This window comes from Artemia franciscana, chromosome 16 (assembly GCF_032884065.1).
Source record: "Artemia franciscana chromosome 16, ASM3288406v1, whole genome shotgun sequence".
NCBI classification, from domain to species: Eukaryota; Metazoa; Arthropoda; class Branchiopoda; order Anostraca; family Artemiidae; genus Artemia; species Artemia franciscana.
In genome coordinates, this window is record NC_088878.1 from 30,515,109 (window position 1) to 30,536,552 (window position 21,444).

Here is a 21,444-nt window from a genome sequence, read left to right on the forward strand (position 1 = left end):
CCAATATTTGACGTAGGCGTAAAAAGAGAGATTTTCAGGCCAAATCGTTCCTAGGGTTGGTGGTGTCCGGGGAAAATTAGTTATAGCATCCCCATCCCGACTCAAATACAAGCAAAAAAAGCCGAATCAAAGTGAAAAACATGATCAAAGTGGGCAACCCCCAGTGGTGACACCCTCTACCCCCTGCCACTGTACCTGGGGCAGTTTGCCCTGGCTGCCCCTCCCCTTTTAAGGGTTCTGCCACCAGGTATCAAAGACTGTGAAAATGAAATCCTGTGGTTTGAATTGGTTAAGTGAAGAAAAGACAACCAATTTTTATGAAAAACCTTGGATAAATCGGGAGTACAAATTTAAACGAAAAAAATCTCCAAGTGAAGTTATGCAGTTTTTGACAGTAGCGGGTGCCAAAATTTAAAAAAGACACGTGGATTAAAAAATAATGCGCTAAAAACAAATGACATCGAACAGCTTAAGAACGTATAGGTTTCCTTCGAAACTGTACTTGTTTTTGGGAATGAACAAATTATTAATGTATGAATATTTACGGACGAAAAGCTCAGTCAGTTTTAACTTAACCAACTAGTTCTAATTATTTGTTTTTGCACTTCAACCGGGCAACACTGACAAAAATGTGACACTGCCTTAAAAACTTCATAGTTTAAAAAATCGCTGTCTTCAGGTATTTCAAAATCAAAGAAAGAATATTATATTGTTCCAATCTCCTTCAATGAAAATACCCCGAAAAAAAAGACATTTTTCTATCAAAATGCCAATAAAAGATATTTTCAAAATCTAGAGGTCCGCTACCCTACCCCTTCTCAATTGACGTGCCAGGTAACGTCAAATCTAGACAATCTTTTGCCAGTTTCAAGACACACTAAGTCATCGATTTTGGCAGCTTGATGTTAAGTCGAGTTTAGAAAAATGTCTGAGTGTACGCTCTGTAAACAAATTGTAAAAGAGGCGGGAAACAACCCGTTCGTTTCTAGTCTAGAATAACATATCTGTACTGACTGTTTCATGCTCATGAAAAACCTGAAAAGGTGGAGGTAGAGTAGGTCTACAGATTTTCTCCCTTATCTTGGATTTGGATCAGCTTAAAAAAATATGTAAAACGTTTGCAACAAAATTTGCTTCATTATTCATATGCATTTCAGTGGCAATTTGGTGTTTGGGGGAGTTGGGGGGGGATTTCCAGTGTTTTGGTGAGTTCGGAGCTTCTGGACGTGCTAGGATGATGAAGATTGCTAGGTGTGTCAGGAACCTGCACAAATTGACTTGATAACAGTCGTTTTCCCGATTCGACCATCTGGGGGGCTAGAGCGAGAGGAAAAATTGAAAAAATGGGGTATTTTTAACTTACGAATGGGAGATCGGATCTTAATGAAATTTGATATTTAGAAGGATCCCGTGTCTCAAAGCTCTTATTTTAAATCCCGACCGTATCCAGTGATATTGGGAGAATTGGAGGGGGAAACGGCAAATCTTGTAAAACGCTTAGAGTGGAGAGATCGGGATGAAATTTGGTGGGAAGAATTAAAACAAGTTTTAGATATGTGATTAATATAACCGGACTGAATCCGCTTTCTTTGGGGGAATTGGGGGGGGGGGTTAAATCGGAAAAATTAGAAAAATTGAGGTATTTTTAACTTAAGAACGGGTGACCGGATCTTGATGAAATTTGATATTTAGAAGGAACCCATGACTCAAAGCTATTATTTTAAATCCCGACCAGATCTGAAGACATTGGGGGGAGTTGGAGGGAGAAAACTTGGAAAACTCTTAGAGTGGAGAAATCGGGATGAAATTTGGTGGGTAGAATAAGCAAATGTGGTAGATATGTGATTGACGTAACCGGACTGGGTCCGCTCTCTTTGGGGGAGTTAGGGGGGTCCAATGCTTTGGCGCGTTCGGTGCTTCTGGACGTGCTAGGACGATGAAAATCGGTAGGCATGTCAGGAACCTGCACAAATTGACTTGATAAAGTCGTTTTCCCCGATTCAACCATCTGGGGGCTGAAAGGAGAGGAAAAAGTTGAAAAAATGAAGTATTTTTAACTTACGAGTAGGTGATCGGATCTTAATGAATTTTGATTTAGAAGTTCCTCGTGTCTCAGAGCTCTTATTTTAAATCCCGACTGGCATTAAGCCTCTGATTTTCCTTTTAAATCAATATATTGATTCTTCGAATTTAGCCAGAGCTCATGCCCTATGAGCTCTTGGCTTCCCCGACCTCATCACAAGTGCCATATGAACTCTTAGCTCTTGTTTTGTAGTGGTGACAATCCTGACCACTTATACTGACTTCATTCTATCCAAGAATATCTATGGGTATCGGTGGAACTAGGGTACTTGGTTGCTCACAATTAACATAAGCTATAAGCTTCAGACATAGTATTTTCGGTAAGGCATTTGTATCTCAACAATCTATTTAAACTTGATTTATCAAAAGTTGTACTCTCTCTGAATTTCAGAATCTAAGGGAGTTTTCATGCAACTATGAATGTTTGAATGCCAAGAGAGATTTTCCCTAAGGGATCCACTTTGGAAGATGATTTGAATCCATTTCAAAGCCAAATGTAAATGATGCATGGCTTTTTAAATTTTGTTAGGTTTGAGTGAAATGTGGCAGTTTTGAATTATTTTGAAATTTAGATAAGATTGAATATTGATATAAATTTTCGTCTTACAACTATTTGAAATGCTTATGAAATTAACATCATAATTCCTTCTTAGAATCCTTTCTTTTCATTTTTATAAATTTAAATATTCTAGAGGAAACCGTCTAATATTAGGAACACAAAGTATTTTTAAATTAATTCCTGTGTGTTGGTTTTATTATACTTTATTTGTCTTTTAATTTAATTTATTTTACTTTTAATAACAATCATTGACTTTAATAACCATTAGAAAAGTTCTGTCGTTGAAGGAACCTGTTCTTGTTTTTTTCCTTTTTTTAGCACTAAATTTACAGTGAAAATTAATTAAAAGCAGCTCGATTAAAAAAAAAAAATAACTCAAAATTTAGAGAACATAATTCCATTAAGAAAAAAAAACTCTTGTCTCTTCTTTCTCCACTTCTTGTTAATTTCTAAAGCAAAAATAATATTTTGGATTTTTGCTAATTCTAAAACCTAAGGATTTGAATCTTAATTATGGATTTTTAAAGTATTCAGAAGTCTATTGGAAATGTGTGATTTTGGAAGTTTTTAAGATTTGATTTTAATTTACTTTTTTCTTTTTATGGCACTTGGTATTAACCAAGTGACATATAGCAGTCGCCAATTCTGTCGGTCTGTCTGTCGGTCTGTCGGTCTGTCTGTCGGTCTGTCGGTCTGTCTGTCGGTCCCGGTTTTGCTACTTTAGGCACTTCCAGGTAAGCTAGGACGATGAAATTTGGCAAGCGTATCAGGGACCGGACCAGATTAAATTAGAAATAGTCGTTTTCCCGATTTGACCATCTGGGGGGGAGTGGGGGCCCGGTTAATTCGCAAAAAATAGAAAAAATGAAGTATTTTTAACTTATCAGCGGGTATTTGGATCTTAATGAAATTTGATGTTTGGAATGATATTGTGTCTTAGAGCTCTTATTTTTAATCCCGACCGGATCTGATGACATTGGGGGGAGTTGGAGGGGGAAAACCTAAAGTCCCGGTTTTGCTACTTTAGGCACTTCCAGGTAAGCTAGGACGATGAAATTTGGCAAGCGTATCAGGGACCGGACCAGATTAAATTAGAAATAGTCGTTTTCCCGATTTGACCATCTGGGGGGGGAGAAGGGGCCGGTTAATTCGGAAAAATAGAAAAAATGAAGTATTTTTAACTTATGAGCGGGTGATTGGATCTTAATGAAATTTGATGTTTGGAATGATATTGTGTCTCAGAGCTCTTATTTTAAATCCCGACTGGGTCTGATGACATTGGGGGGAGTTGGAGGGGGGAAACCTAAAATCTTGGAAAACACTTAGAGTAGAGGGATCGGGATGAAACTTGATGGGAAAAATAAGCGCAAGTCCCAGATACATGATTGACATAATCGGAACTTATTTGCTCTCTTTGGGGTAGTTGGGAGGGGGGAGTAAGTCTTAAAAATTAGAAAAATGAGGTATTTTCAACTTACGAACGGGTGATCGGATCTCAATGAAATTTGATGTTTAGAAGGATATCGTGTCTTAGAGCTCTTATTTTAAATCCCGACCGGATCTGGTGATGGGGGCGGGGAGTTGGGAGGGGGAAACCTAAAACTTGGAAAACACTTAGAGTGGAGGGATCGGGATGAAACATGGTGGGAAAAATAAACACAAGTCCTAGATAGATGATTGACATAAACGGAACGGATCCGCTCTCTTTTGGGTAGTTGGGGGGGGGGGGTTAATTCTGAAAAATTAGAAAAAATTAGGTATTTTAACTTACGAATGGGTGATTGGATCTCCATGAAATTTGATTTTTAGAAGGATATCGTGGCTCAAAGCTCTTATTTTAAATCCTGACCGGATCTGGTGACATTGGGGGAAGTTTGGGGTGGGGAGACCTAAAATGATGGGAAACCCTTAGATTGGAAGGATTGGGATGAAACTTGGTTGGAAAAATAAGCAAAAGTCTTGCATACGTAATTTACATAATTGGAACGGATCCGCTCAATTGCGGGGGGGGGGGGGGTAATTCTGAAAAATAAGAAAAATAACGTATTTTTAACTTACGAAGGAGTGATCGGATCTTCATGAAACTTCATATTTAGAAGGACCTCGTAACTCTGATATCTTATTTTAAATCTCAACCGGATCAAACGTAATTGGGGGGGGGGGCAGTTGGGGGGACCGGAAATCTTAGAAAATACTTAAAGCGGCGAGATCAGGATGAAACTGGATGGGAAGAATAGAAACCTGTCTAAGATACGTGACTGACATAACTGGACCGGATCTGCTCTCTTTGGTGGAATTGGGAGGGGGGAGGTAATTTTGAAAATTGAGGTATTTGTAACTTACGAAAGGGTGACCAGATCTTAATGAAATTTGATATTTAGAAGGATCTTGTGCTATAAAGTTTAACTTTAGGTTCTGACCTTCTCACAAGTGCCAAATGAGCTCTTGGCTCTTCCGACCTCGTCCAAATGAGCTCTTGGCTCTTCCGACCTCGTACCATATGAGCTCTCGGCTCTTCCGACCTCGTCACAAGTGCCATATGAGCTCTTAGCTCTTGTTTTCTTTATATATTGTATTTAATTTAACAAAATTCACTTTTTTACGTTGATTAAGGCTCCTGGACGGGGAGTCGAAATACTAGATTTTTGTTATTTAAAGCTTGTTGTTTTTTTTTCACTGTTTTTTTTTTTTTTTATTTCAAATGTATATCCGTTTTTATTTTTCTCTTTTTTTTAAATTGTTTAGTTTTGTGAATGGAAAGGCAGTGAGTCTAAGAAATTATTTAAATTATTTAAAAACGAATTTAGACCCTCTGGTTTTTGTTCCCCCTGACTTAGCTAACTTACACAAACCCTGAAATGCCATCTTAAAACAAATGCCATTTATGAGGTCCCCAGTGTTGAAATTTCGTCAAAATCCTGGAGGTGGGGTGGGGGGGGGGAAGTTGGGGCCAGTTTTCCCAAACCAAGTAAAAATGACAGTGACAAATGAAGAATGAAACATATACTACCATAAGGTAGATATATACTAAACAAAACTGACCTGTTTCTCTGGATGCTTGTATTATGCAGGCTCATCTTAGTTTTGACAAGATTTTTTGCAGAAACTAAATTTTAGCTGGTGGGCAAACTGAGGTCTGAAGGGGGCAGTCCCCTTGCCCCCTAGAAAATTCCGCCACTGGAGGTATCTACGTGCTGTGTTTTGCTTTTTGCAGCATTAACCTTAGATTTAAAATCAATAAGCTCTGAAAATGTTCATATTAATGTGGTCAAAACTAAAGGATTTCTGTGAAGTATGCATGCTAAAAACTATGCATCGTTTCAGGGCATTCAACAATTGTAAATACAGCCTTATATTTGTAATAAGTGACCTAAAACCCTTTTTAGCTAGATTTAGTGAATATCAAACACAGTTTATAAAACTTTACTACTCATCTTTTGATTTTGGCCGTCCTACCGAGTGGTTAGCGCTCTAGACTTGAAATCCTGAGGTCAGGGATTCGAGTCCTGTTGTCGCTGTTTATTTGGTTTGGAACGGGGATTCAATAGTGTAACCCTGTAAGCTCAGCCAGAGTCAACCTAGGTCTAATTGGGTGCCTGGAGAACCTGGGGAGAAACACCAGAAGCGTCGGATGATTTGCTCCCAAACACGCATTGCACTCCCGGCCGAAGGCACTGAATCAGGAGATCGGTACCTGTGTAACGCAGACCATTGGTCAGCATGCGAAAAAGATTTTTTTTTATTACATGTCAATATTCACATTGTAAGTTTGATGAATATATACTTTCATACTGTTTATAAAATACATGCCAATCATGTTTTGATTTTGGATTTCCATGTTTCAATATTCACATTGTAAATTAACATATCTAGAAATTGATGAATACAACCTGCGATGGGAATTTGTAGCCGCTGTAAATGAAAACTATAGAAATATACAAAAATTGTAAATATTTAAAAAAAGTGCAGAAAGTGTAAAAAAAAATATAAAAAGTACAAAAAGTAAGAAGTACATGGAAAAGTACTAAACAAATATATGCTACTCTACGTGTTCATTTTGCTCCATTGAGGGTGCGATCAATATTGCGATTTGTTTAAACCTACAGTGTAAAGAGTATGCGGGGCCTAGGGGGAGGGTTTAAAAAGCCAAAATCATTAATTTATTAGAGAGTCATTCAAAAGGGAGTCATCGGGCAAGTCTTTTCCCGTCGGATACTCCTCTTCCACACTCCAAATCTATGCAGGTAAGCATATGAACTAATGAAGTGAATGTTTTATTTCCCCTTAAAATATTTATGAATTAAGAGCTATCAACCCATCAGGATCCATATTGCAAACTTTGTCTAGATATACTCTTTGAAATGAAGGATGTCATGAGGAGGAATTCTACTCGATATTGACTTGAAAGAACTATCATTAATTTTTTAAATTAAGGCCTACAAATGCACTTTTTGAAGCTTTTACCCTGGTAGTCTGTTTGTAAATATACCATTTGTAGTCTATTACAGTATAAACGTCTTTACTAATCGCTTATTTTGTATGAATCGTATTTGACTTTAGGGACGAATGGGCTCCACATGGGCTCAGGGTTTCTGAAGCCAATAAATAAGTTAATGGTATTTCTCTACCAATTGGCTATCTCAGAACTTTCTGTTGGTCTTAGAACTTTCCGTTCTGCGGTATAAAATGGTTGAATTTGGCACTGCCTTTGTATGAGTTCTTTAATTACTTCAAGAAGGGCACTAAAGCTTTAAATTTATTTTTGAAAACTTACCCCCGATGCTCTAAGATTACCATGATGATGGTATTTTTTTTTTTTGATCCCCCACCTGTTTCGAGAAGGCAGGAGGGCCTGACACAAGCTTAGACAGTCAAAAACTTATTTTTTGTTGTGAATTTTGTCATTCGCCTGACACTCAAGGCATGCGGTTCCCCCTAGTGAGCATTAGATGCTTGCTGCCTTACAAATTCAGGCAACTCATTGGTCAACCAATATATAATGAATTTTTGTTAGATCAACTGTCTGAGCTTGTGAATCGGGTCACTTGCCTGCTTGACATTCTAGGTATTTGGGGCCCCACTTTTGGGCTTTGGACACTTTTTTGCCTCTCATTCCAGACAAATTAATGGCCCTGCGTCTATTCAAAATTCTTGGTCAACCTGCCTGAGACTCAAGGAGGATCTGCCTTTCCAAAAGCTAACACACAAGTACTTGCAATAAGAGAGTTATACTTACTCCCGCCGTTTATCCGTGCCATTTAACCAAACACTCGGAACACTATAGGTCTCACTATGCGCCTGTGAATCCAGGGACCTGTTGGTCATGCGTCAATCCTATGACGCAGCCAAGCCTATTAGGCGTAGGACACTTGTTCGCCTGTGAGTTTAAGCAAATTTTGTCCCCCATTTACCTACAAGGCCAGTAGATATTGTCCGTCACGTGTCAACCCACAATCAATCTGATCTTTCATCCCTCAGTTCTATGACTATCTCCCTTAGTTCTGCCCTAAAAATGATGTATGGACGAATGGATGATAGACATATCTATCAGCAACCTAAATGAAATCATTTTTATGCAGTCCTAAAAAGGGCTTATGCCAGATTTGCCTTTCACTCACTCGCACTTGGCTCTGGCTTTTGGCTTTGTCTTGGCTTTTTTACAATTAAACCATGGCTTCCTTCCCGCAACTACTTGATTTTAGGTACTTGACCGTAACTACCTGATTTTAATTTGACCCCCCCCCCCTGCCTTCTAAAGATCAGAAAATAATTTGCGCTTTACTGAAAAAAAAATGACTTTGGATTGTCAGTTAAATTGACATTTATGCTGATAGTTATTTCTTAAAGTTTTGATAATTTTTTATTTATGAGACTAAAAAAAGTGGCAACATTTAAAACTTGTTTTGTTTTCAGTAAAACAAAAATTATGTTCTGGTCTTGAGAAGGCATCGGGATTATCAGCCCTACTAATGTTAATTTTTGCCTGTTCTGAGTTTGACTCGGCTATTTATTGTGATTTCTGTTGGTTTTGAGTTTCATTTATTTATCGATAGTGATTTGTGGTAGTTTTACGCTTGGAAGATTATTTGACTTTATTTTCACTCATTTATGGCTTAATGAAGCTGTTTCCTTTTCTTTAAAAAACTTGTTTTGTTTGAAAGGTTTTTTAAATGAATGTCTGTTCGTATTTTATTGACGTAGTCTTTTTCATGAAAAAAACATTTTATATCTTTTCAATTTTTTCTATAAAAATCCATAGTTTGGGCAGCTATTTGTATGTTGGAGAAACTTTTTCAACAATGTATATTCCTCACACAAACAGTATTTTTTCTTTTAATTTTATAACTCCTGAAGTTGACCAAAAAAATAAAACAATATCATTCCAAAAAGATTCTTTATATGCTCTTTGACAACCTGGATACACTTCCACTCTTTTTATTAATTTAAATTCTTAGAGAAGAAGTAGTAATAGTGTTAGCCCAAAAGTTTTAGCTTAATGCTCGCAGTTGTTCTCGATATATTGCTGTGGTGTTTTCTTGGCAACCATAAACACAATGCTTTTAATTTTAGTTGAAATCAACATTTAGTTTTAAACCATAACGGGCCAATTGCATGATTTCGGTGGGTTGGCATACCGTATATCGCTAAAGACATAGTCGCTGGACCGTTCTACTCTGCTAAACAAAATGACTGCCTCAAAATTTTGACTAGATGTGCTTGGAAAATGAATGGGCTTAAGAGAAGGGCTCCTTGCCCTCCAATTTCTTTTTAGTCTTAGAAAGGGCACCTTTCTAATTCGAATTTGAATCGAATTAGCTCCTTTAACATTGTCAATGATATTTCTAGCTATTATGCAGTGGTGCTGCCTACTATGTTGCTTATATGCTCTTTTGAAAACCTGCATGTATAGAGTTTTTTTGTCAAATTGAAACTCCTCCTAAACTTTCCCTAATAGTTTCACTTTAATACTCTTAGCGTCATTAGTTACACTAACTATAGTGGTAGTAATAAAAGTATACACATCGTACCTTCTGGCTAGTTCAAAATCCCCCACAACTTACCCTTAAATGTCTATCTTAATAATATAATTTGTTCTTCAGATGTTGATTTGTAATCTTTTTGAAGGTCTATATGCTCATAGTTTGCTTTGACTTAGTTCAACATCTGCCTAAATATTCCTTAAAAGCATCACCTTAATACCCTTAGCTTGCACACCAGCAATAGTTGTAGCAGCATTAGTGGCAGTATGTGCATAGCAACTTTAGTAGCCTAGAATTGTAGTACCCTAAGCCTTAGTGGCAGCAGTAGTAACAGTAGTAGTATTATGAGTAGAAGCAGTAGGATAAGGATTAAAATATTTTTTCTTTTGGTTAGTTGAACATCCCTCACAAAAAGCCCTGTTAGTTTCAACTTCGCACCACAAATTTGTTCCTACTATATTGCTGTTACGTCCTTTTGACAATCTATATACAGACGGCGTTTTGTGATTCAGTTCATCTTCCCCCCTCAAAAAACCTTGAAAGTTTCACCTTCATACCCTTGGGCATAGTTGTAATAGTAGTCACAGTAGTAGTGCTGATATTACTATTAATAGTATAACATAGTGCCTTTTGATCAGCAGAACGTCCTTCTCATCAATTCCTTGACGTTTCAACTTAATACAGTTGGCCGTTGTTGCCATGACATTGCTGATATACCCTTCTGATAACCTGTATGTTATCAAATTTTCGTTTCAGTGCCCTTAGTCTTACAATTTGTATAAATAAAAGTAGTAGTAGTTGTAGCAGCAGTAATAAATGCAGTAGTAACAGTAATAGTAGCGGTAGGGTGCACATATTGCCTTTTGGTGAGATGATCTTCCTCTTTAAGCATTCTCTGAAAGATCCAACTTAACACCCAAATCAATTCTTGAGATACGCTATTTTAACATTTTGCATGCACATAGTGTCTTTTGATTTAGCTTGAATTTCCTTCAATACTGTAAAATAGGGTAATCTGGAAGTAGTAATGGTGGTAGTTGTAGTAGTATTGGTAGCATGCAAATTTTGCCTTTTTGATCATATCCCTTATTTTTGATAATATCCCTTATTATTATATCCTGGATTTTCCAAATTATTATACTAAGTTATTTCTGTGTTACAACCTTTTGATAAACCTTATATACATATAGCATGTTTTGATTTAGGTCTACACTCCCCTGAACATTCTCTAAAAGGCTCAGCTGAATGCCCTTCGTCTTCTTGGAAAGTAAAGTTCAAACGTGTATACCTTTCTCAGTAACATATAGTGTGTGTCAACAATTAACGAATTGCCTAGCTTACAGCCCTTGTGCTCAGGACTGTGTGGAGGTTGACATCCCCAAAGAAATGATTTGTGGACCTTTCAACAAGGCTGAACAAAATCGATCTCTTAAAATTTCAATTCGGTATGTTTTGGGCAATGATAGGCTTGGGGGGGGGGGGAGCTAAATGCACTTAATACATTTTGACTTAAAAAGCACTAAAACTTTGGACTTCAAATTAAATGAGCTGCATCCGATCCAAAACTTAAACCAACACGCATTCCATGAAAACCCTATATGCCCCGGGGCATAACTTACAACTCTTGCCCATGGGCTCTGGGGGATTGTGTCCACCCTAAAGACATTGTTATATGATTTTCGGACTATTGGAAACAAGATGCCTGTCTCACAATTTCAATTCAATGCGTTCTTGGAAAAAAAGATTTTAGGTAGGGGGGTTAGTTGCTCTCCGTAATGCTTGACTCTTAAAAGGGAACTATAACTGTACATTAAAGTTAAATGAGGCTCTTCTAAAGTTCACACGACCACCCCTTCAATAAAAACCGTATATACCCCTGGGACATAGCTTACCACCCTTACCCCAAGACTCTGGGGGGGGGGGGATTCTGTCCAGCCCAAAGGCCTGTTATATGATCTTTGGATGATTTTTGACCCAATCGCCGTCGCAAATTTTTTATCGGATGCATTTGTGGAAAATATAATTTAGGGGAGGGGGGTTTGCTGCCCCCAACTTTAACTCCAAAAAGGAACTAGAACATCTGATTTCCAATCAAATGAACCCCTCCAGAGTTTATATGACCACCCTTTCGATAAAAACTTATATGCCCTCGGGGCGTAACTTACAACGCTTGCGCTGAGGGTGGGGGGGTGTCATTCTCAAATACATGATTTTCAGACCTTTGAACTACACTTAACAAATGGCTGTGTCAAAATTTTTATTAGAAATGTTTTGGGAATTAATTGGTGTGGAAGGGGAGGGCTTGTTGCCCTCCAATCACTTTTGACTAAAAAAGGTCCTTTCAATTTCCGAACATTTTATTAAGTTTCTGCGACAAAAAATGGCCCTCTCAAAATTTCTGTCAGATGCAGTTCGGGAGAAGACGAGGTGGGGGGGGGGGTTCTGCCCTCCGATCACTTGAATCTTAGAAAGGGTATTAGAAAATCTGATAACCAATCCAATGATTCCCCTCCAAAGTTTCTACGACCACCCTTTCTATAAAAACTTTAGCATAACTTACGACCCTTGCCCTGAGGACTGTTGGGGGGTTGTCATCTTCAAAGACATAATTTCCAGACCTTTAAATACACTGAACAAAATGATTATCTCAAAATTGCGATTAGATATTTTTGGGGAAATGGTGGGCGTAATAATTGCAGGGAAAATAATTTCCCTCCAATTATTTTCGAGTATTCAAAGTGGCATTAGTCCCTTCATTTTTAATCGAATGAGCCTTTTTGAAGTTTCTACGACAACAAGAAGACCATATAAATTTTTTTATCAGATGTATCTCGGGAAAATATAAAGTGGGGGGGGGGTATCCACCCTCCGATCACTCTGAATCTTTAAAGAGGCACTAGAACTGATGATTACTGATCCAATGAGCTTCTTTCGAAGTTTGCATGATCACCCTTTCTGTATAAACCTTATATGCCCCCAGAGCACAACTTTTAACCCTTGCCCTGATGGCTGTGGGTTGTCAACCTCAAATACATCATTCCTGGACCTTTCAACTACATTGAACAAAATAGATATCTCAAAATTTTGATTGAGTTTGCTTGGGGGAATGGTGGGCGTGGGAGGGGGGTTAGTTGCCCTCCAATTACTTTCGACTATTAAAAAGAGCACTAGCCGTTTCAATTTCCAATTGAAAGTGTCTTTTTCGAAATTTTTACGACAAGTCTTTCGATACAAAGCACACTGGTCTAAGACCAAAAAAAAAAAAAAAAATGATAATAATAATACATTGTGGCCATATCCCTCTTTTTTTAGTCAGTGTTAATATAAAATGATAATAATTCCTGAGTTTTTCTCTTTCTTTCTGGTCTGTTTTCACCTGTGTCAGTTTTGAAAGACATGGACGCATATTTCATTTCTTTTGTCAATCAAATACGAAAAATAAAACGATGAAATTACTATTTCAACTTGTTATCCATAACATTTGTCAGAATCTATGGGTCAGTTGCAAAATTTCTATCAACAATTTCCAGGCTAGAAGGCAGAAATGAAATAAATGGAAAAAAAGAGAATTAAATAGAGGTATAAAATAGCATTACGTAATACTATTGCCTTTTTCTCATGTCCGGAAAACTCGTAAACGAGAATAGAAAGCCAATTTTAGGATTTTAGGAAACGAGGAAAATTGGGTGTACCAAACTTCACCAAGAGTAATTTACCATGTGTTCTTCAGATAGTGACAATATATATATATATATATATATATATATATATATATATATATATATATATATATATATATATATATATACATATATATATATATATATATATATAAATATATATATATATATATATATATATCTATATATATAAAAATAAGTTGTCTGTCTGTGGATGTGTGGATGGATGTGTGGATGGATGTGTCAGGTGACGTCACCTGAAAAAACTGGATTAGGTGACGTCAAAACTGAAAAAACTAAAAAAAGGCAAAAACTACAAAAAAAACTAAAAACTAATAAAAAAAATAAAAAAGCTAAAAAACTAAAAAAACTATAAAGGTAAAAACCAATAAAAAACTAAAAAAAAAACTGAAAAAACTAAAAAAAGGCAAAAACTACAAAAAAAAACTAAAAACTAATAAAAAAAGTAAAAAAGCTAAAAAACTAAAAAACTAAAAAAACTAAAAAAAGGTAAAAAACTAAAAAAAATAAAAAATAAAAAAAAACTAAAAAAAAGGAAAAAACTGAAAAATAAGCTAAAATAAAGGTAAAAACCAATAAAAAACTAAAAAAAAAAAGGAAAAAACTAATAAATGACGACACTCAAAGAGAAAGCGACCAGGACAAAAAACTAAAAAAAAAGGCAAAAACTACAAAAAAACTAAAAACTAATAAAAAAAATAAAAAAGCTAAAAAACTAAAAAAACTAAAAAAAGGTAAAAAACTAAAAAAACTAAAAACTAAAAAAAAACTAAAAAAGGTAAAAACTAAAAGAACTAAAAAAGAAAAAAATAAATGACGACACTCAAAGAGAAAGCGACCAGGACAAAAGGAATGTTCGATTAGCAATCAACAAAGCACCGGGACACAGGGAGTATAAATGACGACCAGGACACAAGTAAAAAAAAAAATTAACAAAACTAAAAAGAAGGTAAAAACTACAAAAAAACTAAAAAGAAAAAAAAACTAAAAACTAATAAAAAAACTAAAAAATCTAAAAATCTAAATAAACTAAAAAAGAAAAAAAAAGGAAAAAAATAAAGGAGAAAAACAAAACTAAAAAACGAATGTATATACAGACCGGTACACCGGGATACAAATGACGACCGGGACACAGGGAATATAAATAACGACCGGGACACAGGGACACAACTACAACGGGGACACCGGGGGAAACAGGGGGATATAAATGACGACCGGGACAAAAAAACTAAAAAGAAATAAAAACTAAAAACTAATAAAAAAAACTAAAAAATCTAAAAATCTAAATAAGCTAAAAAAGAAAAAAAAAGGAAAAAAATAAAGGAGAAAAACAAAACTAAAAAACGAATGTATATACAGACCGGGACACCGGGATACAAATGATGACCGGGACCCGGGACACAGGGAATATAAATGACGACCGGGACACAGGGACACAACTACAACGGGGACACCGGGGGAAACAGGGGGATAACCTGACAATCTATTTATATGCAAAGACAATGGGACAGCAAAGAATGTTGTATATTCGCAAGTTTTACGTAGTTAAAACCATATATATATATATATATATCTATATTCACAGGTGGGACATAGGGACACAACTACAATGGCGCGTAACTATTATGGCGCGTAACGACTTACGCGCGCGGGGGGGCTTGGGGGGGGCGCGAAGCGCCCCCACCAACTAGGTGTTGGGGTGGCGCGAAGCGCCACCCCAACAGCTAGTATATATATATATATATATATATATATATATATACATATATATACATAAATATATATAAATATATATATATATACATATATATATATATATATATATATATATATATATATATATATATATATATATACATATATACATATATATATACATATATATATATATATATATATATATATATATATATATATATATATATATATATATATATATATATATATATATATATATATATATATATATATATATATATATTTATATTGTTTCAAACATAATTCTATATATTCTGTTTTATTTTTATTCTGTTTTATTTATAATAGAATTTATTACAACAATTCTATAATTGTTTACTTCATTCAGGTTTTTTGCAATGTGTTAATATTTGTGATTTGGTAAAATTTATCATATTTAGTTTACCGATTGTTGCTAAAAAGAGGGATATATTAACAGGATAAGATTATTTTGGTGTCACTTGGTTGATTCACATTTGCTGTTTTTTTTTTTTTTTTTTTTTTTTTTTTTTTTTTTTTTTTTTTTTTTTTTTTTTTCATGGGCATGTATTTTGGGGGTGATACCTGACACGGGGATGCCATGGATATTCTGTGGTAGCCACAACACTTGACTGGGTAGAGAATTTAATGTGGCGAAACCCTATAGGCAAGTGTATTCTCCTGATGAGCCCTTGTGTTGGGTTGTTGCCTCTGAATTATTTGTCTTTATTGTTCCTATTGTTTGGTAAATGACGACTTATACTTATTGACGACATGACTGCCTGTCCATGGATTATGCTTTATGGTTGATTGTGTATGGCTAAGCTGTTTGACCTATGTGATTGTATGGATGAGTAGGGTTAAGGCCTCATTCAAGTGCTGGTCTATATTAATCACTAATTTAGGAAAACAGTCTTCCTTTTCTCCTTCTGTCTTTTTTTTTATGTGTTTGTGCTGTTGCATTGGTGATTTCTCTTTTCATAATATATATATATATATATATATATATATATATATATATATATATATATATATATATATATATATATATATATATATATATATATATATATATATATATATATATATATATATATATATATATATATACATATATATATATATATATATATTGAACTCATTTATGACCCATTTTTAAACACAATAACAAACAGAGTTTTAGATTTTAGAGAAGAAAAAGAGAAAGACGGAAAATTCATGAAACAAGCATATAAGCACAATAATTAATCAAACAATTACACAATACAAATAACAAGCTCAATAATTACAAAAAAAAAACGTTGTGCATTTACTGTTTTGAAAGGGAACACCACGGGTGTCCAATGATTTCTTTATTGTCAGAATTATGGCATCTGGGGATGGCCGCATTAGGGTCTATAATACTGTATCTCCTATCGGCCCAAGGTGGCCAAGGTGGGAAACCGAGAAAATGTTTAGCATACCGGTAATAAATGTATATATATTAGCTAATAAGATATAACTTAATAATTTTTACTTTTTTTTACTTTTTTTAAAATGTCTTTTGTAAAAGTTTTTTTTTACTTTTTTATCTTTTAACTACATTTCATTTAAACTTTTAAAAACTTTCAAAATTCTAAAAGTTTTTTTTTTCGACTTCAGAAAACTTTTTTAAGGCTTTTTAAACTCTTTTTTAATGCTACATTTTTTCCAGGTTGTTGGTGCCCTTTATATGGATCATTTAACTATTGCTGCTGCCTGTGAGTTAGAAAAATCGTTTGGAGGTTGGGTTTCTCCTTCCAAAATCAGTTGTTAACGAATCACTGTCAATATGACTAACGATACCCGTGATATCAGAAGTCCGTCTACTTAATCCCTCTTGTAGTTTGTTTATTTGATTGTGTTATACATACCAGTGATTGGAATTGTTTTTTGTTAGGTGTTTGGCTTAACTTTGTACTTGTTTTTTATTTTTGTTTTGGAGGTTGGATTTTGAAATGAAACATTCTTTCAGAAATTAAAAAAAAAAAAAAAAAAAACCAGTGATGTTTGGTGCGTTGTTTGGTTTTTGGCATTACTCTTCTCTTTCTTTATGTGTTTTGATTTTGTTATTTGTGTTGGAGATTAAATTTTGAAATTAAAGATTTCATTCGCAAACCAAAATTGGATCGTAGAAAACCGATGAAACCTGTTGATACAAATTGCTTGTTAACAAAACAAGCCAACAAAATCTAACAAACAAGTATTGGTCCAATACTTATACTCATACTTACTCCCGCCGTTTAACCGAGCCATTTAACGAAATACTTGAAAAACTGTAGGTTCTATGACTATCTTAACTCTATGATTATCTACCTTAGTTCTACTGCCCTAGGAACGACGCATGGACGGATAATAGATAGACATATCTATTAACAAATGAACTAATATCATTTTTATACTATCCTAATAAGGGAGTTATGCCAGATTTGCCTCTCACTCAATCGGACTATTTATCTTGGCTTTTTCTACAATTAGCCATGGCTTGACGCCCATAGCTACTTGATTTTAATTCAAGTTTGGTTTGTAAGATATTTGGAAGTTATATTTTTTTTAAAAAAAATGTGATTTTTCATCTCTTCTAGCTCACAGGGATAGTTGGGAATCGGGATTGTTTAAAAAAATTTCTATGAGCGAGAAAAGAAAATGTGAAACATTAAAAAAGAAAATAATAAATTTTCCAGTGTCATTCGAATCAAGCTTGAATCGGGGAAAATGTATCGAACCTATTGATAGAACTTTTTTTATTTGAGGGTGCGGGACGTGAGAAAAAATTTGTGGATCGTGAGATTTGGATCGTGAGAAAAAATCAAATATCAACATCGAAATATTTATGTTAGCGAGAAAATAGGGCATAACACGGTTTAAAAGATTCACTTCCAAGCATGTTGGTTTGATCTGAGAAAACGACTGAATCAATCAATGGAACTTGTTTTGTTATATATTAGATTTACTAAACTTAATGAATCTTATATATTTGGAATCAGGATAATAAGCCGATTTTTTTATCCATATCTTTTGATATCAAAATTCCAGTTTCTTAGAGTTTGGGTTACTATTGAGCTGGTGTCGCTCCTTACTTACAGTTCGTTACCACGAACTGTTTGAAAATGCTAAATTTCATAGTTTTGTTCAGAACAGTGACCAAAAAAATTTTCTGTTTTTTTTTCTGTGTATCTTTTTCTGTGGGGTTTATCGCTTCTCACCAATGGTCAACAAATTTTGAGAGAGAATTCATTCAGATGGAAATTTTGGGCTATATTTCCCTGTTCAACCAACCAACAAATTACGCCAATAAAAAGCACCGAACCTGATCTTTTTATGCCACAAAACTCAAACTTTAGCCTGAACAGGGCCAAAAGACTATATAAAGAAATTTCTCTAAGTACTACAATTTAAAACTACCAAAAACCCTTTTTCAATATCCTTCCAGTCTTTTAGGATATGCAGTTTTAGGATAATGAAATTTCGTCCCTAGAATGCATTATGCAGTATATGGTATAATTTGTTGTGAAAAGTCACCGGGCATTGGCGTCATACAAAATAATGCCGAATATACATAAAAAACGTGTATTTCAACAACTTAATGATTTAACCTAAAAAGTAGCCTAAACTCCTCCAGTGTGCACTATGCATACTCCAATGAATTCCCTCGGGCACCTTATTTCACCATCTTTTTCGATCCCTATTACATATAGCGGTGGCTCTGTATCATATTTTCTACCCTCCAAGACGTTGTCTCTCAAGTCCTTCAATTTTTCTCACTCACACATCAACTACTACATTTCAATTCTCACGTCCTCACATTGGGAATGAATAAGGACTTCCTGTCATTCTAACCTTCTCGGTATACTTATTTTAACAGTTTTTTAATTATAATATGCCTCGTTTAAGTTGGAGATTCGTTTGAATCTCCAGGTTTCAAAATTTAGAGATCCATTCAGTCATATTACTGTAGTTAAAATGAGGTCGTATTGCGGTGGTCATCAAACAGTTCGTGGTAACGAACTGTAGTAAGGAGCGACCCGGCTCAATAGTAACCAAAACTCTAAAAAATGGAATTTTGATACCAATAGCTACATCAAAAGAATCGCATTTTAATGCTGGTTTTAAATATATAAGTTTCATCAAGTTCAGTCTTACCCATCAAAAGTTACGAGCCTGAGAAAATTTGCGTTATTTTAGAAAATAGGGGGAAACACCCCCTAAAAGTCATAGAATCTTAACGAAAATCACACCATCAGATTCAGCGTATCAGAGAACCCTACTGTAGAAGTTTTGAGCTCCTATCTACAAAAATGTGGAATTTTGCATTTTTTGCCAGAAGGCAGATCACGGATGCGTGTTAATTTGTTTTTTTGTTTTGTTTTTTCCCAGGGGTGATCGTATAGACCCAGTTGTCCTAGAATGTTGCAAGAAAGCTCATTCTAACGGAAATGAAAAGTTCTAGTGCCCTTTTTAAGTGACCAAAAAAATTGGAGGGCTCCCAGGCCCCCTCCCACGCTAATTATTTTCCCAAAGTCAACGGATCAAAATTCTGAGATAGCCATTTTATTCAGCGTAGTCGAAAAACCTTATAACTATGTCTTTGGGGATGACTTACTCCCCCACAGTCCCCGTGGGAGGGGCAACAAGTTACAAACTTTGACCTGTCCTTACATATAGTAATGGTTATTGGGAAGTATACAGGCGTTTTCAGGAGGATTTTTTTGGTTGGGGGAGGGGTTGAGAAGAGGGGGATATGCTGGGGGAACTTTCCATCGAGAATTTGTCATGGGAGAAGAAAATTTCTATGAAGGGAGAGCAGGATTTACTAGCTTTATTTAAAAAAAAAACAATTAAAAAATAAATGTGAAAAAGCTTTCTCAGCTGGAAGTAAGGAACAGCAATAAAACTTAAAACAATCAAAAATTATTACCCATATGAGGGGCTCACTTCCTTCTAATACCTCGCTCTTTACGCTAAAGTATTTTTAGTAATTTCAACTATTTATTCTACGGCTTTTGTGATTCAGGGGTCATTCTTAATGAATTGGGATAAAATTTAAGCTTTAGTGTAAAGAGCGAGGTACTGACGATGGGGCGAATCCCCTCATATAAGTAATAAAAACATGAGAATACAAAAGCTCTTTACGTAAGCTAATTTATAAGTTACGTAAATCTTTTACCAATAAAAAGATTCGTAAAAAATTAAAAGTTCTAGTTGCCTTTTTAATTAACCAAAAAATCGGAGGGCAACTAGGCTTCGTCCCCCGCTCTTTTTCTTCTCAAAATCATTCGATCAAAATTATGAGAAAGCCATTTAGCAAAAAAAAAAAAAAATATGCAAATTTCGTTTTGATTATTCCTCTGCGGAGAGCCAAAATCAAAACATGAATTGATTCAAAAACGTTCAGAAATTAAATAAAAAAACAAATTTTTTTAACTGAAAGTAAGGAGCGACATTAAAACTTAAAACGCACAGAAATTACTTCGTATATGAAAGAGGCTGCTTCCTCATCAACGCCCCGCTCTTTACACTAAAGTTTTTTACTGTTTTAAAAAGAAGAATGGAGAGAAAGAGTCAAACTTTAGCGTAAAGAACGGGGCGCTGATGAGGAAGCAGCCTCTTTCATATACGAAGTAATTTCTGTGCGTTTTAAGTTTTAATGTCGCTCCTTACTTTCAGTTAAAAAAACTTGTTTTTTTATTTAATAATATACAGAATGGAGTGTCACAAAACGGCTAGTCTCAGTAATCTGCTGTGTTTCACAATTTTGTGATATAGATCGACAATTTTCACTCAATTGTAACGAGTCAAAAATGTCAGTGGCCCAAAAACTGAGTTAAACGAATTGAAAATCCTAATAAACATTAACCAGTATCTAAGGGCACACCCATTCTGGTGGCGCGTTTTGTTCCCACAACATTGTGGGGTCTTTTGATTTTCTTACCATAAACAAATTAAATACTGGCCTCAAGTTACATTCTTGTAAATTGTTTTTATTTCTTTTAAGCGAATATATTAAATCGAAAAATACCCACAAATATAGCATAATGCTGTCGCAAAGCATTCAATAATTTTAGAACAAATTTTGCAGTGCAAAACTTTAACCTAAAAAGTAGCCTAAAATGCTCCCATGTGCACTATGCATACTCCAATGAACTCCAGTGCAAAATGTACATGCACTGGTTCAATCACAGTTCGTCACTCTTAATGGAATGACATAGGCTATCTCTAACGATTTCAAATATATCGTAAGTATAGAGTGGTCATTTTATGTCTTTCTATGCTAAGAGATTGTTTTGTGAATGTGCTGAATTCGCCGCTAGATAAGCAACAAATGGGTTTACATAAAAAATTTAAAATCACATAAGAACTTAAATTTAATATTATATAAAAAATTTAC

General features: G+C 35.0%; 1 protein-coding gene across 2 annotated transcripts in view; it reads left to right on the top strand.

Annotated features, from left to right (window-relative positions):
- The window catches only part of LOC136037339 (fatty-acid amide hydrolase 2-like), a 206,635-nt gene extending 189,476 nt beyond the window's left edge, over nt 1–17,159 (top strand). For both annotated transcript variants that reach the window (XM_065720010.1, XM_065720011.1), the window contains one exon: nt 16,732–17,159. In XM_065720010.1, the coding sequence (XP_065576082.1) occupies nt 16,732–16,833 (102 nt within the window). In that variant the 3' untranslated portion in view covers nt 16,834–17,159. The remainder of the gene's footprint in view (nt 1–16,731) is intronic.
- The last annotated feature ends 4,285 nt before the right edge of the window (nt 17,160–21,444 follow it).